Source organism: Ascaphus truei, unplaced genomic scaffold (genome assembly GCF_040206685.1).
Source record: "Ascaphus truei isolate aAscTru1 unplaced genomic scaffold, aAscTru1.hap1 HAP1_SCAFFOLD_236, whole genome shotgun sequence".
In the NCBI taxonomy this organism is placed as follows: Eukaryota; Metazoa; Chordata; class Amphibia; order Anura; family Ascaphidae; genus Ascaphus; species Ascaphus truei.
The window spans coordinates 337,816-358,429 of NW_027455280.1; the positions used below are offsets into that span (position 1 = coordinate 337,816).

Below are 20,614 nucleotides of genomic sequence, written 5' to 3' on the forward strand. Positions count from 1 at the left end.
ATTCGTTAGAGCGAAGGGTTCCCAAACGAACCCTGTAAGGACTGAACAAACGTTTTCCTTTTGGCGGAGATATAGGGGTGGCAACTTGCGCCCCTAGCCAGGAACTGTTACACGGATCAATTTACGCACCCACTTGCATGCGTGCAGGGGTGCCCAGAGACTTTGTTTCATTCCAAGGACATTTGATTTCATTCCCTGTACCCAGTAAGTGTTTTATTAAGTGTAATTGTGCAAGATTTGTGTGTTTTTCTGAAAATAAATAAATTACAATTTATTTTGCCTGCCTTGTCGTGCTCAGTCTAGAATCTCGGTATTAATGTGTGTACAAGTCTTGGTCTCCCGTAATAAGCTTATTTACTGGTGGCAGCGGTGGGACACTGATTGAGCCTATGATATAGTCTCATGTGGGATTCTATAACATAGTGGGGGAAACTCGTAGATTGCGAGCTCCCCAGACAAGTGGTAACTTACACACACTTCACAAGAGCACGAGATAAGTTCACCTTTCCCTTTGCCATATACCAGTGCTAGCATCACACCATGAGTCAACGATCAAGACGGTTCTGATCCTGGGACCGAGTGGGATCGTGGAGCGGTGTGCAGGCTATGGACTACCGACAGACAGTCGGTCAGAGGTGCAGCTGGAGGAGGACTTGGAAAATCATGAAGTTAGGCTGGCTCCAATGGAGGGGCATGGCCCCTTAGCGGCAGTTGCAGTGGACACCAATCAGCCCGGAGTGCAGGAGGTTAATCCTGCTCAGGAGCTGCAAGGACATGGGGAGGGAGAGGGTGACCACCTGAATATTGGTGGCTTGGTGCAATTGGGTGCAGAGGAGGTAGTTGCTGCGGCTGCCGGACTTACTGCCCCTAGGCTCACAGCTCTCCTGGCCGCATGGGGAGAAATGACTACAGCAGTGGAGCATATACAGATGCTGGCCGCAGTGCACGGAAAAGCCCCACACTCGCACCTTGTCAACGGGGAACAGGACATTCCCCGGGTGGACCATCACAGCTTCAGCAAGTTCGTGAATGGCATGGATGAGATAGATGCCTTTCTCAATAACTTTTAAACGCAGGGTCTCCGGTACAGGGTCCCATGGTGGGACATGGTGCTGAGACTGCGTCCACTGTTATCTGGTAAAGCCAAGCGGACTGTGCAGGGTATTCCACGCGTGGATGCCGATGACTACGGTCATGTTAAAAGTATGCTGCTCACACAGTATGCCCTCACCCCAGAAGCATACCGGGCAAGTTCCGGACTGGGGAGAAGTACCCTCGGGAATCCTATGTGGATTATGGCGCCCACATGGCTTTGCAGGGGACCCAGTAGGTGGAGGGTTACAGGATCACCAAGTTCCATGCACTGTTGGACTTAAAGGACTTTGTCACCGCATGTGCTACTTGTGCCCAAATTAAGCTCATAGCAGACCATCAGGGTTGCTTCAAATCCCGGATCGCAATGGACTCATCTCTCCATGGACTTCCTTGTGGAGTTATCAGTGTCCAAAGGGAAGAATAACATCTTGGTGGTGGTCGCCCGCTTCTCAAAACAAGCTCATTTCATTCCGCTTAAAGGTCTACCTAATGCTCTCAAGCTATCTGAAGTCTTCATCAAAGAAATTTTTCACCTGCATGGAACACCGAGAGTCATTGTGTCAGATCGTGCCTCCCAATTCATTTCCAAATTCTGGCGGGCTTTTTGCCAACAACTAGGCATTTCCCTCCACTTCTCTACCGGCTACCATCCTCAGACAAATGGCCAGACCGAACGAACCAACCAATCCCTCGAGCAGTTCATTTGATGCTTTGTCTCTGACACCCAGGACAATTGGACAGACCTCCTGCCGTGGGCTGAGTTCTCCCACAACAACCTACGAAACGAGTCAACACAGGAATTACCTTTCTTCATCAACTACGGATTCCATCCCTCAGCTCTCACTACTACAGGCCCCAGATCTGGGGTACCGGCAGGTGAGATCAGGGTTCAGCAACTTCAGGAGTCCTGGGAAAGGATTCAGGAGAACCTCAAAACTGCAGTATCCATACACAAGAAGCAGGCAGATCTGCATTGTCGCGATGCTCCTACTTATAATCCAGGCCAAAAAGTATGACTTTGTACTAAGAATATCCATCTGAAGGTACCCACCGCAAAACTGGCACCAGGTTCATTGGCCTGTTCGTTATCACAGAAAAAGTAAATCCAGGGAGTGTGTAACATGAGGTGAGTGTGCATGCGACATGGACAGGGAGGGAGTGTGTAACATGACGTGAGTGTGCATGCGACATGGACAGGGAGTGTGTAACATGAAGGGAGTGTGCATGCGACATGGACAGGGAGTGTGTAACATGAGGTGAGTGTGCATGCGACATGGACAGGGAGTGTGTAACATGAGGTGAGTGTGCATGCGACATGGACAGTGAGTGTGTAACATGAGGTGAGTGTGCATGCGACATGGACAGGGAGTGTGTGACATGAGGTGAGTGTGCATGCGACATGTGCAGGGAGTGTGTGACATGAGGTGAGTGTGCATGCGACATGTATAGGGAGTGTGTGACATGAGGTGAGTGTGCATGCGACATGGGCAGGGAATGTGTGACATGAGGTGAGTGTGCATACAACATGGACAGGGAGTGTGTGACATGAGGTGAGTGCATGCAACATGGACAGGGAGTGTGCAACATGAGTTGAGTGCATGCGACATGGTCTGGGAGTGTGTAAGATGTGGTGAGTTTGCATGCGACATGGACAGGGAGTGTGTGACATGAGGTGAGTGTGCATGCAACATGGACAGGGAGTGTGTGACATGAGGTGGGTGTGCATGCGACATGGACAGGGAGTGTGTAACATGAGGTGAGTGCATGCGACATGGACAGGGAGTGTTTAACATGAGGTGGGTGTGCATGCGACATGGACAGGGAGTGTGTAACATGAGGTGGGTGTGCATGCGACATGGACAGTGAGTGTGTAACATGAGGTGAGTGTGCATGCGACATGGACAGGGAGTGTGTAACATGAGGTGAGTGTGCATGCAACATGGACAGGGAGTGTGTGACATGAGGTGAGTGTGCATGCGACATGGACAGGGAGTGTGTAACATGAGGTGAGTGTGCATGCAACATGGACAGGGAGTGTGTGACATGAGGTGGGTGTGCATGCGACATGGACAGGGAGTGTGTGACATGAGGTGGGTGTGCATGCGACATGGACAGGGAGTGTGTAACATGAGGTGAGTGCATGCGACATGGACAGGGAGTGTGTGACATGAGGTGGGTGTGCATGCGACATGGACAGGGAGTGTGTGACATGAGGTGAGTGCATGCGACATGGACAGGGAGTGTGTAACATGAGGTGGGTGTGCATGCGACATGGACAGTGAGTGTGTAACATGAGGTGGGTGTGCATGCGACATGGACAGTGAGTGTGTAACATGAGGTGAGTGTGCATGCGACATGGACAGGGAGTGTTTAACATGAGGTGGGTGTGCATGCGACATGGACAGGGAGTGTGTAACATGAGGTGAGTGTGCATGCAACATGGACAGGGAGTGTGTGACATGAGGTGAGTGTGCATGCGACATTGACAGTGAGTGTGTGACATGAGGTAGGTGTGCATGCGACATGGACAGGGAGTGTGTAACATGAGGTAGGTGTGCATGCGACATGGACAGCGAGTGTGTGACATGAGGTGGGTGTGCATGCGACATGGACAGGGAGTGTGTGACATGAGGTGAGTGCATGCGACATGGACAGGGAGTGTGTAACATGAGGTGGGTGTGCATGCGACATGGACAGTGAGTGTGTAACATGAGGTGGGTGTGCATGCGACATGGACAGTGAGTGTGTAACATGAGGTGAGTGTGCATGCAACATGGACAGTGAGTGTGTAACATGAGGTGAGTGTGCATGCAACATGGACAGGCAGTGTGTAACATGAGGTGAGTGTGCATGCAACATGGACAGGGAGTGTGTGACATGAGGTTAGTGTGCATGCGACATTGACAGTGAGTGTGTGACATGAGGTAGGTGTGCATGCGACATGGACAGGGAGTGTGTAACATGAGGTAGGTGTGCATGCGACATGGACAGCGAGTGTGTAACATGAGGTGAGTGTACATGCGACATGGACAGGGAGTGTGTAACATGAGGTGAGTGTGCATGCGACATGGACAGGGAGTGTGTAACATGAGGTGAGTGTGCATGCGACATGGACAGGGAGTGTGTAACATGAGGTGAGTGTGCATGCGACATGGACAGAGTGTGTAACATGAGGGGAGTGTGCAGGCGACATGGACAGGGAGTGTGTAACATGAGGTGAGTGTGCATGCGACATGGACAGGGAGTGTGTAACATGAGGTGAGTGTGCATGCGACATGGACAGGGAGGGAGTGTGTAACATGAGGTGAGTGTGCATGCGACATGGACAGGGAGTGTGTAACATGAGGTGAGTGTGCATGCGACATGACAGGGAGTGTGTAACATGAGGTGACTGTGCATGCGACGTGGACAGGGACTGTGTAACATGAGGTGAGTGTGCATGCGACATGGACAGGGAGTGTGTAACATGAGGTGAGTGTGCATGCGACATGGACAGGGAGTGTGTAACATGAGGTGGGTGTGCATGCGACATGGACAGGGAGTTTGTAACATGAGGTAGGTGTGCATGCGACATGGACAGGGAGTGTGTAACATGAGGTGAGTGTGCATGAACATGGACAGGGAGTGTGTGACATGAGGTGAGTGTGCATGCAAAATGGACAGGGAGTGTGTGACATGATGTAAGTGTGCATGCGACATGGACAGGGAGTGTGTGACATGAGGTGGGTGTGCATGCAACATGGACAGTGAGTGTGTAACATGAGGTGAGTGTGCATGCGACATGGACAGAGTGTGTAACATGAGGGGAGTGTGCATGCGACATGGACAGGGAGTGTGTAACATGAGGTGAGCGTGCATGCGACATGGACAGGGAGTGTGTAACATGAGGTGAGTGTGCATGCGACATGGACAGGGAGGGAGTGTGTAACATGAGGTGAGTGTGCATGCAAAATGGACAGGGACTGTGTGACATGAGGTAAGTGTGCATGCGACATGGACAGGGAGTGTGTGACATGAGGTGGGTGTGCATGCGACATGGACAGTGAGTGTGTAACATGAGGTGAGTGTGCATGCGACATGGACAGGGAGTGTGTAACATGAGGTGAGTGTGCATGCGACATGGACAGGGAGTGTGTAACATGAGGTGAGTGTGCATGCGACATGGACAGAGAGTGTGTAACATGAGGTGAGTGTGCATGCGACATGGACAGAGTGTGTAACATGAGGGGAGTGTGCATGCGACATGGACAGGGAGTGTGTAACATGAGGTGAGTTTGCATGCGACATGGACAGGGAGTGTGTAACATGAGGTGAGTGTGCATGCGACATGGACAGGGAGTGTGTAACATGAGGTGAGTGTGCATGCGACATGGACAGGGAGTGTGTAACATGAGGTGAGTATGCATGCGACATGGACAGGGAGTGTGTAACATGAGGTGAGTGTGCATGCGACATGGACAGGGAGTGTGTAACATGAGGTGAGTGTGCGTGCGACATGGACAGGGAGTGTGTAACATGAGGTGAGTGTGCGTGCGACATGGACAGGGATTGTGTAACATGAGGTGAGTGTGCGTGCGACATGGACAGAGAGTGTGTAACATGAGGTGAGTGTGCATGCGACATGGACAGGGAGTGTGTGACATGAGGTGGGTGTGCATGCGACATGGACAGTGAGTGTGTAACATGAGGTGAGTGTGCATGCGACATGGACAGGGAGTGTGTAACATGAGGTGAGTGTGCATGCGACATGGACAGGGAGTGTGTAACATGAGATGGGTGTGCATGCGACATGGACAGGGAGTGTGTAACATGAGGTGAGTGCATGCGACATGGACAGGGAGTGTGTAACATGAGATGGGTGTGCATGCGACATGGACAGGGAGTGTGTAACATGAGGTGAGTGCATGCGACATGGACAGGGAGTGTGTGACATGAGGTGGGTGTGCATGCGACATGGACAGGGAGTGTGTAACATGAGATGGGTGTGCATGCGACATGGACAGGGAGTGTGTAACATGAGGTGGGTGTGCATGCGACATGGACAGGGAGTGTGTAACATGAGATGGGTGTGCATGCGACATGGACAGGGAGTGTGTAACATGAGATGGGTGTGCATGCGACATGGACAGGGAGTGTGTAACATGAGATGGGTGTGCATGCGACATGGACAGGGAGTGTGTAACATGAGGTGAGTGTGCATGCAAAATGGACAGGGAGTGTGTGACATGAGGTAAGTGTGCATGCGACATGGACAGGGAGAGTGTGACATGAGGTGGGTGTGCATGCAACATGGACAGTGAGTGTGTAACATGAGGTGAGTGTGCATGCGACATGGACAGAGTGTGTAACATGAGGGGAGTGTGCATGCGACATGGACAGGGAGTGTGTAACATGAGGTGAGCGTGCATGCGACATGGACAGGGAGTGTGTAACATGAGGTGAGTGTGCATGCAACATGGACAGGGAGGGAGTGTGTAACATGAGGTGAGTGTGCATGCAAAATGGACAGGGAGTGTGTGACATGAGGTAAGTGTGCATGCGACATGGACAGGGAGTGTGTGACATGAGGTGGGTGTGCATGCGACATGGACAGTGAGTGTGTAACATGAGGTGAGTGTGCATGCGACATGGACAGGGAGTGTGTAACATGAAGTGAGTGTGCATGCGACATGGACAGAGAGTGTGTAACATGAGGTGAGTGTGCATGCGACATGGACAGGGAGTGTGTAACATGAGGTGAGTTTGCATGCGACATGGACAGGGAGTGTGTAACATGAGGTGAGTGTGCATGCGACATGGACAGGGAGTGTGTAACATGAGGTGAGTGTGCATGCGACATGGACAGGGAGTGTGTAACATGAGGTGAGTATGCATGCGACATGGACAGGGAGTGTGTAACATGAGGTGAGTGTGCATGCGACATGGACAGAGTGTGTAAAATGAGGGGAGTGTGCATGCGACATGGACAGGGAGTGTGTAACATGAGGTGAGTGTGCGTGCAACATGGACAGGGAGTGTGTAACATGAGGTGAGTGTGCGTGCGACATGGACAGGGAGTGTGTAACATGAGGTGAGTGTGCGTGCGACATGGACAGAGAGTGTGTAACATGAGGTGAGTGTGCATGCGACATGGACAGGGAGTGTGTAACATGAGGTGAGTGTGCATGTGACATGGACAGGGAGGGAGTGTGTGACATGAGGTGAGTGTGCATGCGACATGGACAGGGAGTGTGTGACATGAGGTGGGTGTGCATGCGACATGGACAGTGAGTGTGTAACATGAGGTGAGTGTGCATGCGACATGGACAGGGAGTGTGTAACATGAGGTGAGTGTGCATGCGACATGGACAGGGAGTGTGTAACATGAGGTGAGTGCATGCGACATGGACAGGGAGTGTGTGACATGAGGTGAGTGTGCATGCGACATGGACAGGGAGTGTGTAACATGAGATGGGTGTGCATGCGACATGGACAAGGAGTGTGTAACATGAGATGGGTGTGCATGCGACATGGACAGGGAGTGTGTAACATGAGATGGGTGTGCATGCGACATGGACAGGGAGTGTGTAACATGAGGTGAGTTTGCATGCGACATGGACAGGGAGTGTGTAACATGAGGTGAGTGCATGCGACATGGACAGGGAGTGTGTAACATGAGGTGAGTGCATGCATCATGGACAGGGAGTGTGTAACATGAGGTAGGTGTGCATGCGACATGGACAGGGAGTGTGTAACATGAGGTGAGTGTGCATGCGACATGGACAGGGAGTGTGTGACATGAGGTGAGTGTGCATGCGACATGGACAGGGAGTGTGTAACATGAGGTAGGTGTGCATGCGACATGGACAGGGAGTGTGTAACATGAGATGGGTGTGCATGCGACATGGACAGGGAGTGTGTAACATGAGGTTGGTGTGCATGCGACATGGACAGGGAGTGTGTGACATGAGGTGAGTGTGCATGCGACATGGACAGGGAGTGTGTAACATGAGGTAGGTGTGCATGCGACATGGACAGGGAGTGTGTAACATGAGGTGAGTGTGCATGCGACATGGACAGGGAGTGTGTAACATGAGGTGAGTGTGCATGCAACATGGACAGGGAGTGTGTGACATGAGGTGAGTGTGCATGCGACATGGACAGGGAGTGTGTGACATGAGGTGAGTGTGCATGCGACATGGACAGGGAGTGTGTAACATGAGGTGGGTGTGCATGCGACATGGACAGTGAGTGTGTAACATGAGGTGAGTGTGCATGCGACATGGACAGGGAGTGTGTAACATGAGGTGAGTGTGCATGCGACATGGACAGTGAGTGTGTAACATGAGGTGAGTGTGCATGCGACATGGACAGGGAGTGTGTAACATGAGGTGAGTGTGCATGCGACATGGACAGGGAGTGTGTAACATGAGGTGAATGTGCATGCGACATGGACAGGGAGTGTGTAACATGAGGTGAGTGTGCATGCGACATGGACAGATAGCGTGTAACATGAGGTGAGTGTGCATGCGACATGGACAGGGAGTGTGTGACATGAGGTGGGTGTGCATGCGACATGGACTGTGAGTGTGTAACATGAGGTGAGTGTGCATGCGACATGGACAGGGAGTGTGTAACATGAGATGGGTGTGCATGCGACATGGACAGGGAGTGTGTAACATGAGGTGGGTGTGCATGCGACATGGACAGGGAGTGTGTAACATGAGGTGAGTGCATGCGACATGGACAGGGAGTGTGTAACATGAGGTGAGTGTGCATGCGACATGGACAGATAGCGTGTAACATGAGGTGAGTGTGCATGCGACATGGACAGGGAGTGTGTGACATGAGGTGAGTGTGCATGCGACATGGACAGGGAGTGTGTGACATGAGGTGGGTGTGCATGCGACATGGACAGTGAGTGTGTAACATGAGGTGAGTGTGCATGCGACATGGACAGGGAGTGTGTAACATGAGATGGGTGTGCATGCGACATGGACAGGGAGTGTGTAACATGAGGTGGGTGTGCATGCGACATGGACAGGGAGTGTGTAACATGAGGTGAGTGTGCATACGACATGGACAGGGAGTGTGTAACATGAGATGGGTGTGCATGCGACATGGACAGGGAGTGTGTAACATGAGATGGGTGTGCATGCGACATGGACAGGGAGTGTGTGACATGAGGTGGGTGTGCATGCGACATGGACAGGGAGTGTGTAACATGAGATGGGTGTGCATGCGACATGGACAGGGAGTGTGTAACATGAGGTGGGTGTGCATGCGACATGGACAGGGAGTGTGTAACATGAGGTGAGTGTGCATGCGACATGGACAGGGAGTGTGTAACATGAGATGGGTGTGCATGCGACATGGACAGGGAGTGTGTAACATGAGGTGGGTGTGCATGCGACATGGACAGGGAGTGTGTGACATGAGGTGAGTGTGCATGCGACATGGACAGGGAGTGTGTAACATGAGGTAGGTGTGCATGCGACATGGACAGGGAGTGTGTAACATGAGGTGAGTGTGCATGCGACATGGACAGGGAGTGTGTAACATGAGGTGAGTGTGCATGCAACATGGACAGGGAGTGTGTGACATGAGGTGAGTGTGCATGCGACATGGACAGGGAGTGTGTGACATGAGGTGAGTGTGCATGCGACATGGACAGGGAGTGTGTAACATGAGGTGGGTGTGCATGCGACATGGACAGTGAGTGTGTAACATGAGGTGAGTGTGCATGCGACATGGACAGGGAGTGTGTAACATGAGGTGAGTGTGCATGCGTCATGGACAGTGAGTGTGTAACATGAGGTGAGTGTGCATGCGACATGGACAGGGAGTGTGTAACATGAGGTGGGTGTGCATGCGACATGGAATGGAGTGTGTAACATGAGGTGAGTGTGCATGCGACATGGACAGGGACTGTGTAACATGAGGTGAGTGTGCATGCGACATGGACAGGGAGTGTGTAACATGAGGTGAGTGTGCATGCGACATGGACAGGGAGTGTGTAACATGAGGTGAATGTGCATGCGACATGGACAGGGAGCGTGTAACATGAGGTGAGTGTGCATGCGACATGGACAGAGAGCGTGTAACATGAGGTGAGTGTGCATGCAACATGGACAGGGAGTGTGTAACATGAGGTGAGTGTGCGTGCGACATGGACAGGGAGTGTGTAACATGAGGTGAGTGTGCATGCGACATGGACAGGGAGTGTGTAACATGAGGTGAGTGTGCGTGCGACATGGACAGGGAGTGTGTAACATGAGGTGAGTGTGCATGCGACATGGACAGGGAGTGTGTAACATGAGGTGAGTGTGCATGCGACATGGACAGGAAGGGAGTGTGTAACATGAGGTGAGTGTGCATGCGACATGGACAGGGAGGGAGTGTGTAACATGAGGTGAGTGTGCATGCGACATGGACAGGGAGTGTGTGACATGAGGTGAGTGTGCATGCGACATGGACAGGGAGTGTGTGACATGAGGTGAGTGTGCATGCGACATGGACAGGAAGGGAGTGTGTAACATGAGGTGAGTGTGCATGCGACATGGACAGGGAGGGAGTGTGTAACATGAGGTGAGTGTGCATGCGACATGGACAGGGAGTGTGTAACATGAGGTGAGTGTGCATGTGACATGGACAGGGAGTGTGTAACATGGGTGAGTGTGCATGCGACATGGACAGGGAGCGTGTAACATGAGGTGAGTGTGCATGCGACATGGACAGAGAGTGTGTAACATGAGGTGAGTGTGCATGCGACATGGACAGGGAGTGTGTAACATGAGGTGAGTGAGTGTGCGTGCGACATGGACAGGGAGTGTGTAACATGAGGTGAGTGTGCATGCGACATGGACAGGGAGTGTGTAACATGAGGTGAGTGTGCGTGCGACATCGACAGGGAGTGTGTAACATGAGGTGAGTGTGCATGCGACATGGACAGGGAGTGTGTAACATGAGGTGAGTGTGCATGCGACATGGACAGGGAGTGTGTAACATGAGGTTAGTGTGCATGCAACATGGACAGGGAGTGTGTAACATGAGATGAGTGTGCATGCGACATGGACAGGAAGGGAGTGTGTAACATGAGGTGAGTGTGCATGCGACATGGACAGGGAGTGTGTAACATGAGGTGAGTGTGCATGCGACATGGACAGGGAGTGTGTAACATGAGGTTAGTGTGCATGCGACATGGACAGGAAGGGAGTGTGTAACATGAGGTGAGTGTGCATGCGACATGGACAGGGAGGGAGTGTGTAACATGAGGTGAGTGTGCATGCGACATGGACAGGGAGTGTGTAACATGAGGTGAGTGTGCATGCGACATGGACAGGGAGTGTGTGACATGAGGTGAGTGTGCATGCGACATGGACAGGGACTGTGTAACATGAGGTGAGTGTGCATGCGACATGGAAAGGGAGTGTGTAACATGAGGTGAGTGTGCATGCGACATGGACAGGGAGTGTGTAACATGAGGTTAGTGTGCATGCAACATGGACAGGGAGTGTGTAACATGAGGTGAGTGTGCATGCGACATGGACAGGGAGTGTGTGACATGAGGGGAGTGTGCATGCGACATGGACAGGAAGGGAGTGTGTAACATGAGGTGAGTGTGCATGCGACATGGACAGGGAGTGTGTAACATGAGGTGAGTGTGCATGCGACATGGACAGGGAGTGTGTAACATGAGGTTAGTGTGCATGCGACATGGACAGGGAGTGTGTAACATGAGGTTAGTGTGCATGCAACATGGACAGGGAGTGTGTAACATGAGGTGAGTGTGCATGCGACATGGACAGGGAGTGTGTAACATGAGGTTAGTGTGCATGCGACATGGACAGGGACTGTGTAACATGAGGTGAGTGTGCATGCGACATGGACAGGGAGTGTGTAACATGAGGTGAGTGTGCATGCGACATGGACAGGGAGTGTGTAACATGAGGTTAGTGTGCATGCAACATGGACAGGGAGTGTGTAACATGAGGTGAGTGTGCATGCGACATGGACAGGGAGTGTGTGACATGAGGGGAGTGTGCATGCGACATGGACAGGAAGGGAGTGTGTAACATGAGGTGAGTGTGCATGCGACATGGACAGGGAGTGTGTAACATGAGGTGAGTGTGCATGCGACATGGACAGGGAGTGTGTAACATGAGGTTAGTGTGCATGCGACATGGACAGGAAGGGAGTGTGTAACATGAGGTGAGTGTGCATGCGACATGGACAGGGAGGGAGTGTGTAACATGAGGTGAGTGTGCATGCGACATGGACAGGGAGTGTGTAACATGAGGTGAGTGTGCATGCGACATGGACAGGGAGTGTGTAACATGAGGTGAGTGTGCATGCGACATGGACAGGGAGTGTGTAACATGAGGTGAGTGTGCATGCGACATGGACAGGGAGTGTGTAAGGGGGCGGCCCCAGTGCGCACCTTCCCGCTGAAGGTGCAGCCGTGCTGATATTGAGTTTAAAACTTGCGGCGGAAGCGTGGCCACGCCCCCGCCGGTGGTTCACCCAATGAGGGCGAACCAGCCGCGTGAGGTCATGGCCACACTCCCGAAAATACCCCACTACGCCTCCAATCTCCCTCTCTCCTTGGAAGACCGCTGATCGCGGTTAGCGCTGTGCACGCGCTGCACCCCCCACCGGGCGCGCGTGCCACAGTACTGACTGGGACCGCCGCCTAAGGGGGCGGCCCCAGTCACTTCTACAGCGCACGCCTTGGCATGCGCTGTGCGTTCAAGCCCCGCCCCCCAGTCAGGCCGGGCCCAGTCCCTACCTTGTCGCGCACCTTTCCCCAGCGGCGCACGACAGGTTCTTAGGGAGGGAAATTTAAGTTCAGAGTTTGCGATGGAGGCGTGGCCACACCCCCGCCGGCGGCTCAGCCAATGTTGGTGAACCAGCCGCATGAGGTCATGGACACACCCCTGAAAACCCACCGCCACGCCCCCTCCCGTCGCAAATGGTCGCTCTCTCCTCAGACCGCAGATTGCGGTGCAGCGCTGTGCACGCCCCCCCCCCCCCCCGCGCTGGGCGTGCGTGTTACAGTGCTGACTGGGGACTCACCCTTACAAGAGGTTGAGAGAAGCATCCCTGTAATGTGTGTGTCACAGATAAGTGTGCGTGACATGAATCATATGTGTAATACTTGGATGGGCTTTGCACGGTTTTTCTTCTCACCGTGCCCTTCCTTATTTGAAGTTGGAACCTGTGACAGGCTCATTGTTCGTTTTTAATGTCCTGGGGGGACCTTCTTTTTTTCTTTAGTGAGACACACAGACATTCTTCAGTTGGGGCAAAGTGTAGCCTGAAGTCTTGGATTTCTTCAGAAAAGCTGGTGTGACCGGTATGCCGAGTGGATCATATTCCTGTTTGGATTGCACCTTCAGAACTTCATCGCCTCGGGACTGTTTGATCATTTTAGGGCCTTTTGTCTGAGAATGAAACCTAACACCTCAAAAGAACAGCTGTCCATGGCTGCCATTTACACAGAGGAATGTTCTTAGCATGTCTCAGGCTGCAAGAACATGCTCTTTTAAAGGTGGGGCCCACACTTGGTTAAAAAACAACAACACATTTTTGTTACGATTGCATTGCACAAGCCTGTAAGCTCCCAACAGAGGTTCCTCCCTTTCTTTTTAGGCTGTAGAATTGTAGTTTACTTAATTTCACTTAAACACAAATAGTATTTTTTTTCTGATGAGAATTATGCTGAATATTTTGATGATTTTTTTGAGAATATTTTGTTAAGACCGGAGGAACAGCTGAATCTGATCTGTGTGAAAATGAAACATATTTCCGGGCTCCTTATTAATAAGTAAACGTATTAGACGTGTAAAATACATTAAAAAGTACATTTCTCTCGTTGGGAATGTTAGGGGCTGTGTTCTCCCGTGTGAGTGTACCTGGATGGTGAGCCCGTTGTAGTGCATCCGTGTGCGCGCTGGCGTGTGGATCACTGTTGCGGCTGTGGCTATCCCAGGCAGCATGTGCCATTGACGGAGCAGCGTCTTCTCCTCGTGGTCCTAGCAAGTCTTCGGTGTCTGTGGTGTCACTCCCTCCGTGTTGAGATGGTGCGCTGGTGTTTATGCTGAAGAGGCTCCTTACGTAGTCTTCAGTGCGTCGGGCTGGATCCTCTGAGGCTATCCGTCTGTACGGTTGCTCCCCGCCGTCCTGTCTCGTGGCTGCTTCTAGGACTTCAGCTTGGACTATGGCGGCGGCGGCTTCCTTCTCTTGATTTAGGGCCTCTAGATCCGCGTCCAATTCGGCCTTTCTACGCGCAGCGGCATTCCGCTCTTCTTCTTCTATGCGCGCTCTTTCTGCCCGCACGGTTGCCTCTCTCTGACCATATTCGGCCCTGGCACGTGCGGCCTCTGCGGAGGCTCGCGCCTTGGTAGTGCTTGCGCTAGCGCTGGACGCGTTAGATCGCGTTGATCTTGCTGACCTTGAAGAATGCCTGGATGTGCTTGAGCGCTGCGATGCGGTTTCCAGCAAAAGGTCTTTCCTCTTACTCTCGGCTTCCGTGATAGAGGTTCGAACGCGGCTGTCACGTGTCAAGTCAATGTTATGCTGTAAGTCCCTTTCTTGCAGGCTTTCACCGGTGTTAGCCCTGGCCAAGTAAGTGCTGTATGCCTCTGACAGCCCTTGGTAGCGTGCGTGATCTATCTTTAATTGAGTTATTGCCTGCTCGAGCTGTTGTACAGAATTGCCAGCGCCGGCGACATTGCATATCCCAAGTGTGGTAGTGTTCCAGGACAACTCTAATTTAGCGCCTTTTGTGTCAGTGTGACTGTCCGTTTGGGCCGTGCACCTGCCTGCGCCTGTTGCGGTTGCGCGGCGTTCTCTGTGTCTGAGTGATCGCTTTCCTGCGTGATGTCTGGTGAGGCTCTGAGTTCTGCCATGCTGTAGGTGTGTGTAGGCCTTTTGCCAGTGCGTGTGGCATGCGGTCTTTTACCTTGTCAGCGATGGGCGTCTGTCTCAGATGATGCCGAGCGGTGTCCTGCAGCGTGCAGCGTAGGGGTAGCTGTACTCACAGGTGTCCGGTGGCTCTGACCCGTGCCCTGGCGGGTGTCCGGTGGCGTGGCCCTTGATGGCGCTGGCCGTGGGGACTTGCGCAGGGGTAGGTGAGATGGTGGCTGTGCAGAGGGTGAACTCAGACAGAGAAAAGGAAGTTAGGTTTTGTGTGAGAAGCACTGTTTGTTGCAAAGCTGCTGTGCAGTGTAAGCTGCTGCTTGTCTGTTAAGGCTGCAGGCTGTGTGCAGTTTGAGCTACTTAGTGCTTCCTTTGTCAGCAGAGGCTGCCCTATTTTATCATGGAGTCTGGAGTAGCAGCTCCTGTAAGTGTCTGTAAGGCACACGATATCTTTTCACTATTCTGGAAGCCAGACGGTCACGTGGTGATGACTTAGCTCAGATAGTGTAAACTCTGCCCTCTTTTCCAAGCATGACAAGGTCTGTATCTTTTCTTACTTTATTTTGGAGAAAGCAGGGAAAAACAGTCTCTTGTGTAGAGGTGTAGGTCTAATATCTCTGTGTGTGCTTAGTAGTAAAGGGACGTGAAAAGATAATCTTGCAGTACCATGACAGGGGTTACAGCAAGGTACTCACGAGTCCAGTGGTGTGGTGGAAAGGAAATGGCAATGTATGCTGGGTAGTAAGATAGTCTGGGGACAGACCATCTGTGGGCAGAGCAGAGGGGGAGAAAGCAGACTAGTCCATTTGAGAGAAAGGCTGGGGCTGCTATGGCAACTCACAGGAGTGTCTGGGGGAGCTACATGTAGCAATAATGTTGCATCTCTAATACAGCAAGCTGCTGGGAGAGGGGAAATGGCACTGTATTTATCACACAAGCACTGTGTTTGTTGTGTGCAGAACCAAACACATACAGCTGGCACTAATAAGCTGGCAAGCAGGACTGCGAGGAAAGGGGGGGGGGGGGGTGAAACAGAAGTGCAGACAGGAGTATTCCTGTTCCATGACAATAATAACTTTTCTCTGACCATTGCAATATTGGGCTTTCTGCTATGTTATTAATTCCCTAACCCTTGTCACAAGCTTTTATTATGCAAATTGCATTAAGAATGGTAGAAAACGTTACATGATTGAGTGCCATATATGTTCCTATGTGAGAATATGGACATTTGCACTTTTCTAACAGTTGTATTTATGTATCCAAGTATTTGTTAGTTTTAGCACACAGATGGAGGTGGGAAAGGGTGGGACGTTGGATTTTTGGATGTAACCCACTGTGGCGCAGAAAAAATATTTTTCAGCATATTTTTCTCTCGGACATAAGATTCAAGTTGTAATCTTGATGATTCAAGGAGGGTATGGCACATTACATGTGTGAAGTCATATACTACCATCTATCCTGTCATCAAAACACGTTGCCTAGGATTAACGTTTGACTCTTCCCTTTCCATCTCCATTCACATTCACGGCTACGGCTAAAGTTTGTCATTTCTTTCTCCCTAATACTGCCAAGATCCGCCCTTTCCTCTGTCAATCTACTGCTAAAACTCCAGTGCATGCCCTTATCCTGTCCCGTTTGGGTTATTGCAACATGCTGCTAACAGGCCTCCCGGCTTCACAACTTTCTCCTTTACAATCTATCCAAAACTCTGCTGCTTGAATAACAGTCTCTGCTCATCTCCTCCTTAAATCCCTCTCCTGGCTTCCCATCAAGTTTCAGATCACCTACAAAATTCTCCTCCTTCCCTTCAAGGCTCTCCATTCATCTGCTCCTTCCTCCATATCAGCTCTGATTTCTCGTTATGCCCTTGCTCATCTCCTGCGCTTTACCTATAACTGTCTCCTTTCCCCCTGTCACACCTCTACTGTTCTCTCTCTCGTCTTAACCCTTTCCCCTTACTGCCCCTTACCTTTGGAAGTCCCTCACACTCAGTATACCCCAAGCATCCTCTCCCCACCTTTAAGACAAACCTTAAAACTCACTTCTTAAATGAAGCATTTGAATAACCTGTACTCGTGATCACTGTCCCACAGTCCCTACCACAGTCGCTCCTATCAACCAGTGTGGCCAATCACTGCCATCTACTGCACTTATTCCCTCATCTGCCGTGTCTGGAACTCTCCCATCATACCACTTAGGTCAGCGGTGTGCAAACTTTTTGAGCTGTGGCCCCGTTCCTGGGAGCTGCAGCGTTCGTGGCCCCCCTCTCCCAAATGACGGCGTGGGTCATGTGACGTCACCCCATCGCGTCATTTGCCGCGCGTTGCCATGGCGACGCGTTGCCGAAGACCCGGCTGGCAGCAGGTAAGTGAGTTACGGAGGCCTCACGCCTCCCCCGGCATTTAATTAAAATGCTGTGAGGAAGAGCGCGGAGCCTATGTAACCCCCGCGCCCCCCCTAGAAATTCTCCCGCCCTCCCTGGGGGGTACACCCCCCAGTTTGGGCACCACTGATCTTAGATTGTAAGCTCTCCGAGGCAGAGATTTCCTTTCCTATTATCTGATTGTGTTGCTCTTATTGTATTATTATTATTCCCTGCGCTGTTTTTTGTTTCTTTGTAAAGCGCTGAGTTATATACATACATGCGTTAGAGGAGCAGCTCTGTGCTACGTGTGTAAGATAATAATATATTCATGAAATTGGAGGATTGAAAGTTACTATTAAAGAACCCTAACATGTAACCTGCCACCTCTGGTAGGTGCTCCCCATGTGATTCCTTACTGAAAATGACCCTACTGTAGTATAGTACTGCACTCTTCCATCCAAATAAAACTTTAGACCAGGTGTGCATAACCTGGGGGCGCAAGAATTTTTTGGGGGGTGTGGCACTACAGAGGCCCCGCGCTCTTCCCAAAAGCATTTAAATGTAATGCTGGAGGACGGCAAAAGGCCTCTGTAACTGACTTACCTGATCTCAGGTGGCTTCTGGCGATGCGTCGCCATTACAAATGATGCAGTGGGGTCACATGACACCGTAACACGACGTCACATGACGTCGTGACATAAGAAGACACCGGACAAAAGGTAGGAGAGGCGCAGGCAGGGGGGCGCAGACTATTAAGTTTGCGCACCCCTCCTTTAGACACCTAATTCAACACTCTCTTTCCAGCACCCAGAATGATGCAGAACGTACATGGTGAAGGTAAAATTTGTACTGTGTTTGTATCCCATGTTAATCTGATTTTTATTGTTTATTTACATTTTCTAGGTTTATTTATTGTACTTACCATGTATGTATGTGACTATATCTGTTATTTGTAACACTTGTGGTCAGATTTAAGAGTTTAGAGATAATCTCAAAAATAAAGTTGGCATAAAGAAGTTAGCACAACGCCATCTCTATTTCTGAGATAAAACCCTGATTTAGAGTTACACGCTACAGAAGCACAAACAGGTGGTCATAAAATATTGTAAGAGGCAAGGCATATTCTAACATGTTAATAGTCAATCATACGTTGGTGCGTAATATTTACATATGAATAACGTTTGTGCTTCATTGCATCAGCAAATACCATAAAAACCTGATTTTTGGAGGACTGACCTCAGTGTAATTCACTTTCTGTTTTTTCACATGTGTATGGCCAAGCAGCATGCTCCTTACACGGGGAAGCGCGGTGCATATACATTTGTTTTACATTTTCTGTTGGGCCGAATTAAATCCTTAGCAGCGCGCTCCTAGAGGGCACCACTATTAGGGTGTGAATAATGTATTTAGCCAATACACCTGTAACTGCTTATTAGGCAGCTTGTGGGAGGCCAGTCCCTCCTCTTTCAAGGTGTATAATCTCCCAGTAAGGTCCCCGTAAATTCACTTTTCACTCTACTTGCTTACAGGTAAGTAGCTTCAACGGGAAAATACTAGCTGCACTAAGTTAAATAAGCTTATGCGTAGTATATTAACCCCTTCAGGGTATATTTCACAGAACATTTGTATGCATTTAGCATAGGGACCTATTATTGAGACTTACCTTGACGTTGGTTAGCAGGCTTGACATTATTTGATCAAAGGATGTAACTAAAAGTCTCCTTTGTCTTACAGATTTAGTTTGCACTATGTATATTTATTTCCCCATTTATTGCTATCCCAATGGGAGGAGCGCAGGGATTCACTTTCTGTTTTTTAAACATCTGAGCCCAATAGAAGGAAGTCCGGGTGTCTGCAGTTTGGTTATTGGAGGGATAGATGTTCCAATATGATTGGCCTGAATAAGCTCCAAAATGTCCATTATAATGAGGCATTAGGTGGTACCACTAGGAGTCTCATCACCAGGCATGCCAAATATATTATCGTAGCTCTATAAATTCTTTCCCTTCTTCTCCCACGGCTTGGTCTATTCTTACTAATAGTCAGCATGGACAGGTGGCATCTGCACATCCCTATAGACACATCCTTAAGAAGGGGTCTTAAATTAAGAACAGACACTAATCCAACGCTCAATTGGCCGCTAACAGAAAACAGGCTCAATTTTCCATGTGCACGACCATTGAGCTGATGTGAATAAATGAGGCATAGACCTACCTCTGCGCTCCTGTCATTAGATGAGCGTGCCCCACGCACCTACTCAATGCGTTTCCAATTGTCATATTGGTTCTGTAGAACTCCACCCAAATGTTAATGTTTGTTGTCTTGGAAATGTATAAAAACAAATAAAAAGATGAAAACATACAACTTCTAAAATTCAATAAGGATTTGTTTCCTATTTAAAAAAAAGCAAAAACAAACCCCAGCACAAAACAAACAACGACAGCGCTGCGATATTTTATAGACATTAATAAGAACAATTCATTCTGCACATTTGTTGGAGTTTATAAATAGTTTTCTGGGACATTTTTGTTTCTTGGCATCTAAACTGAGACATAACTAAAAAAATATACTTATTTAATGCAGACTCCATGTAAATAAAGCATTGCTATTTGTTTACACCAGTTTGGCAATCGGGAGTCTTTGGGGGTTATTCATCAGCATTTACATCAATGGGAGTTTCCATGTGATAGTAGCCCGATTGGCACAATCGCAGTTTCATGAATAGGTGCCTTTGATACAAACCCCAAACAATCTGCACAGGATTACGCTTGAAGACCCCAAGCTGCAGATTCCAAAATTACTCAAAACTTGTCTACTCTGAATCAAGAATTTTCTTGAAATTAAGAGTTACTACTGAATATATTGATGAATCATAACACTCGTGCCCCTCATGTTAAACTCTACTGAGGTATGCCATTAGCTTCACATCACCTGTATTCCCCATTTTTCCTGCCTCAAATGTTAGTCTAGGTGTCGACCATTTCACATAGATCTTTGCACTGAGATTGATGGCACTCGGACTCGGCAGAGATTTTGAAGATCTTTTTTCCCTCCACTTTTATTAAAATATTTCAGTTGTATAAAATTGCCAAATATGCAGACATTAAACATACAAAAACACCCCATACAAATGTAACTCCTCCATATATTACACCCACATTCTTCCAAATAAGATATGGCAGAATATCAATAAATATATTTACAAACTATGGGGCCTATGCAGAGAGCAGCGCTATTTCGAAATTCGCCATTTTT

General features: G+C 49.9%; 1 protein-coding gene across 1 annotated transcript in view; it reads right to left on the reverse strand.

Annotated features, from left to right (window-relative positions):
• Positions 1–13,346: 13,346 nt before the first annotated feature.
• Positions 13,347–20,614, reverse strand: part of LOC142478286 (uncharacterized) — a 17,224-nt gene continuing 9,956 nt past the window's right edge. Inside the window, exon 5 of the mRNA XM_075582436.1 lies at positions 13,347–13,517. Within this exon, the coding sequence (XP_075438551.1) occupies positions 13,347–13,517 (171 nt within the window). The remainder of the gene's footprint in view (positions 13,518–20,614) is intronic.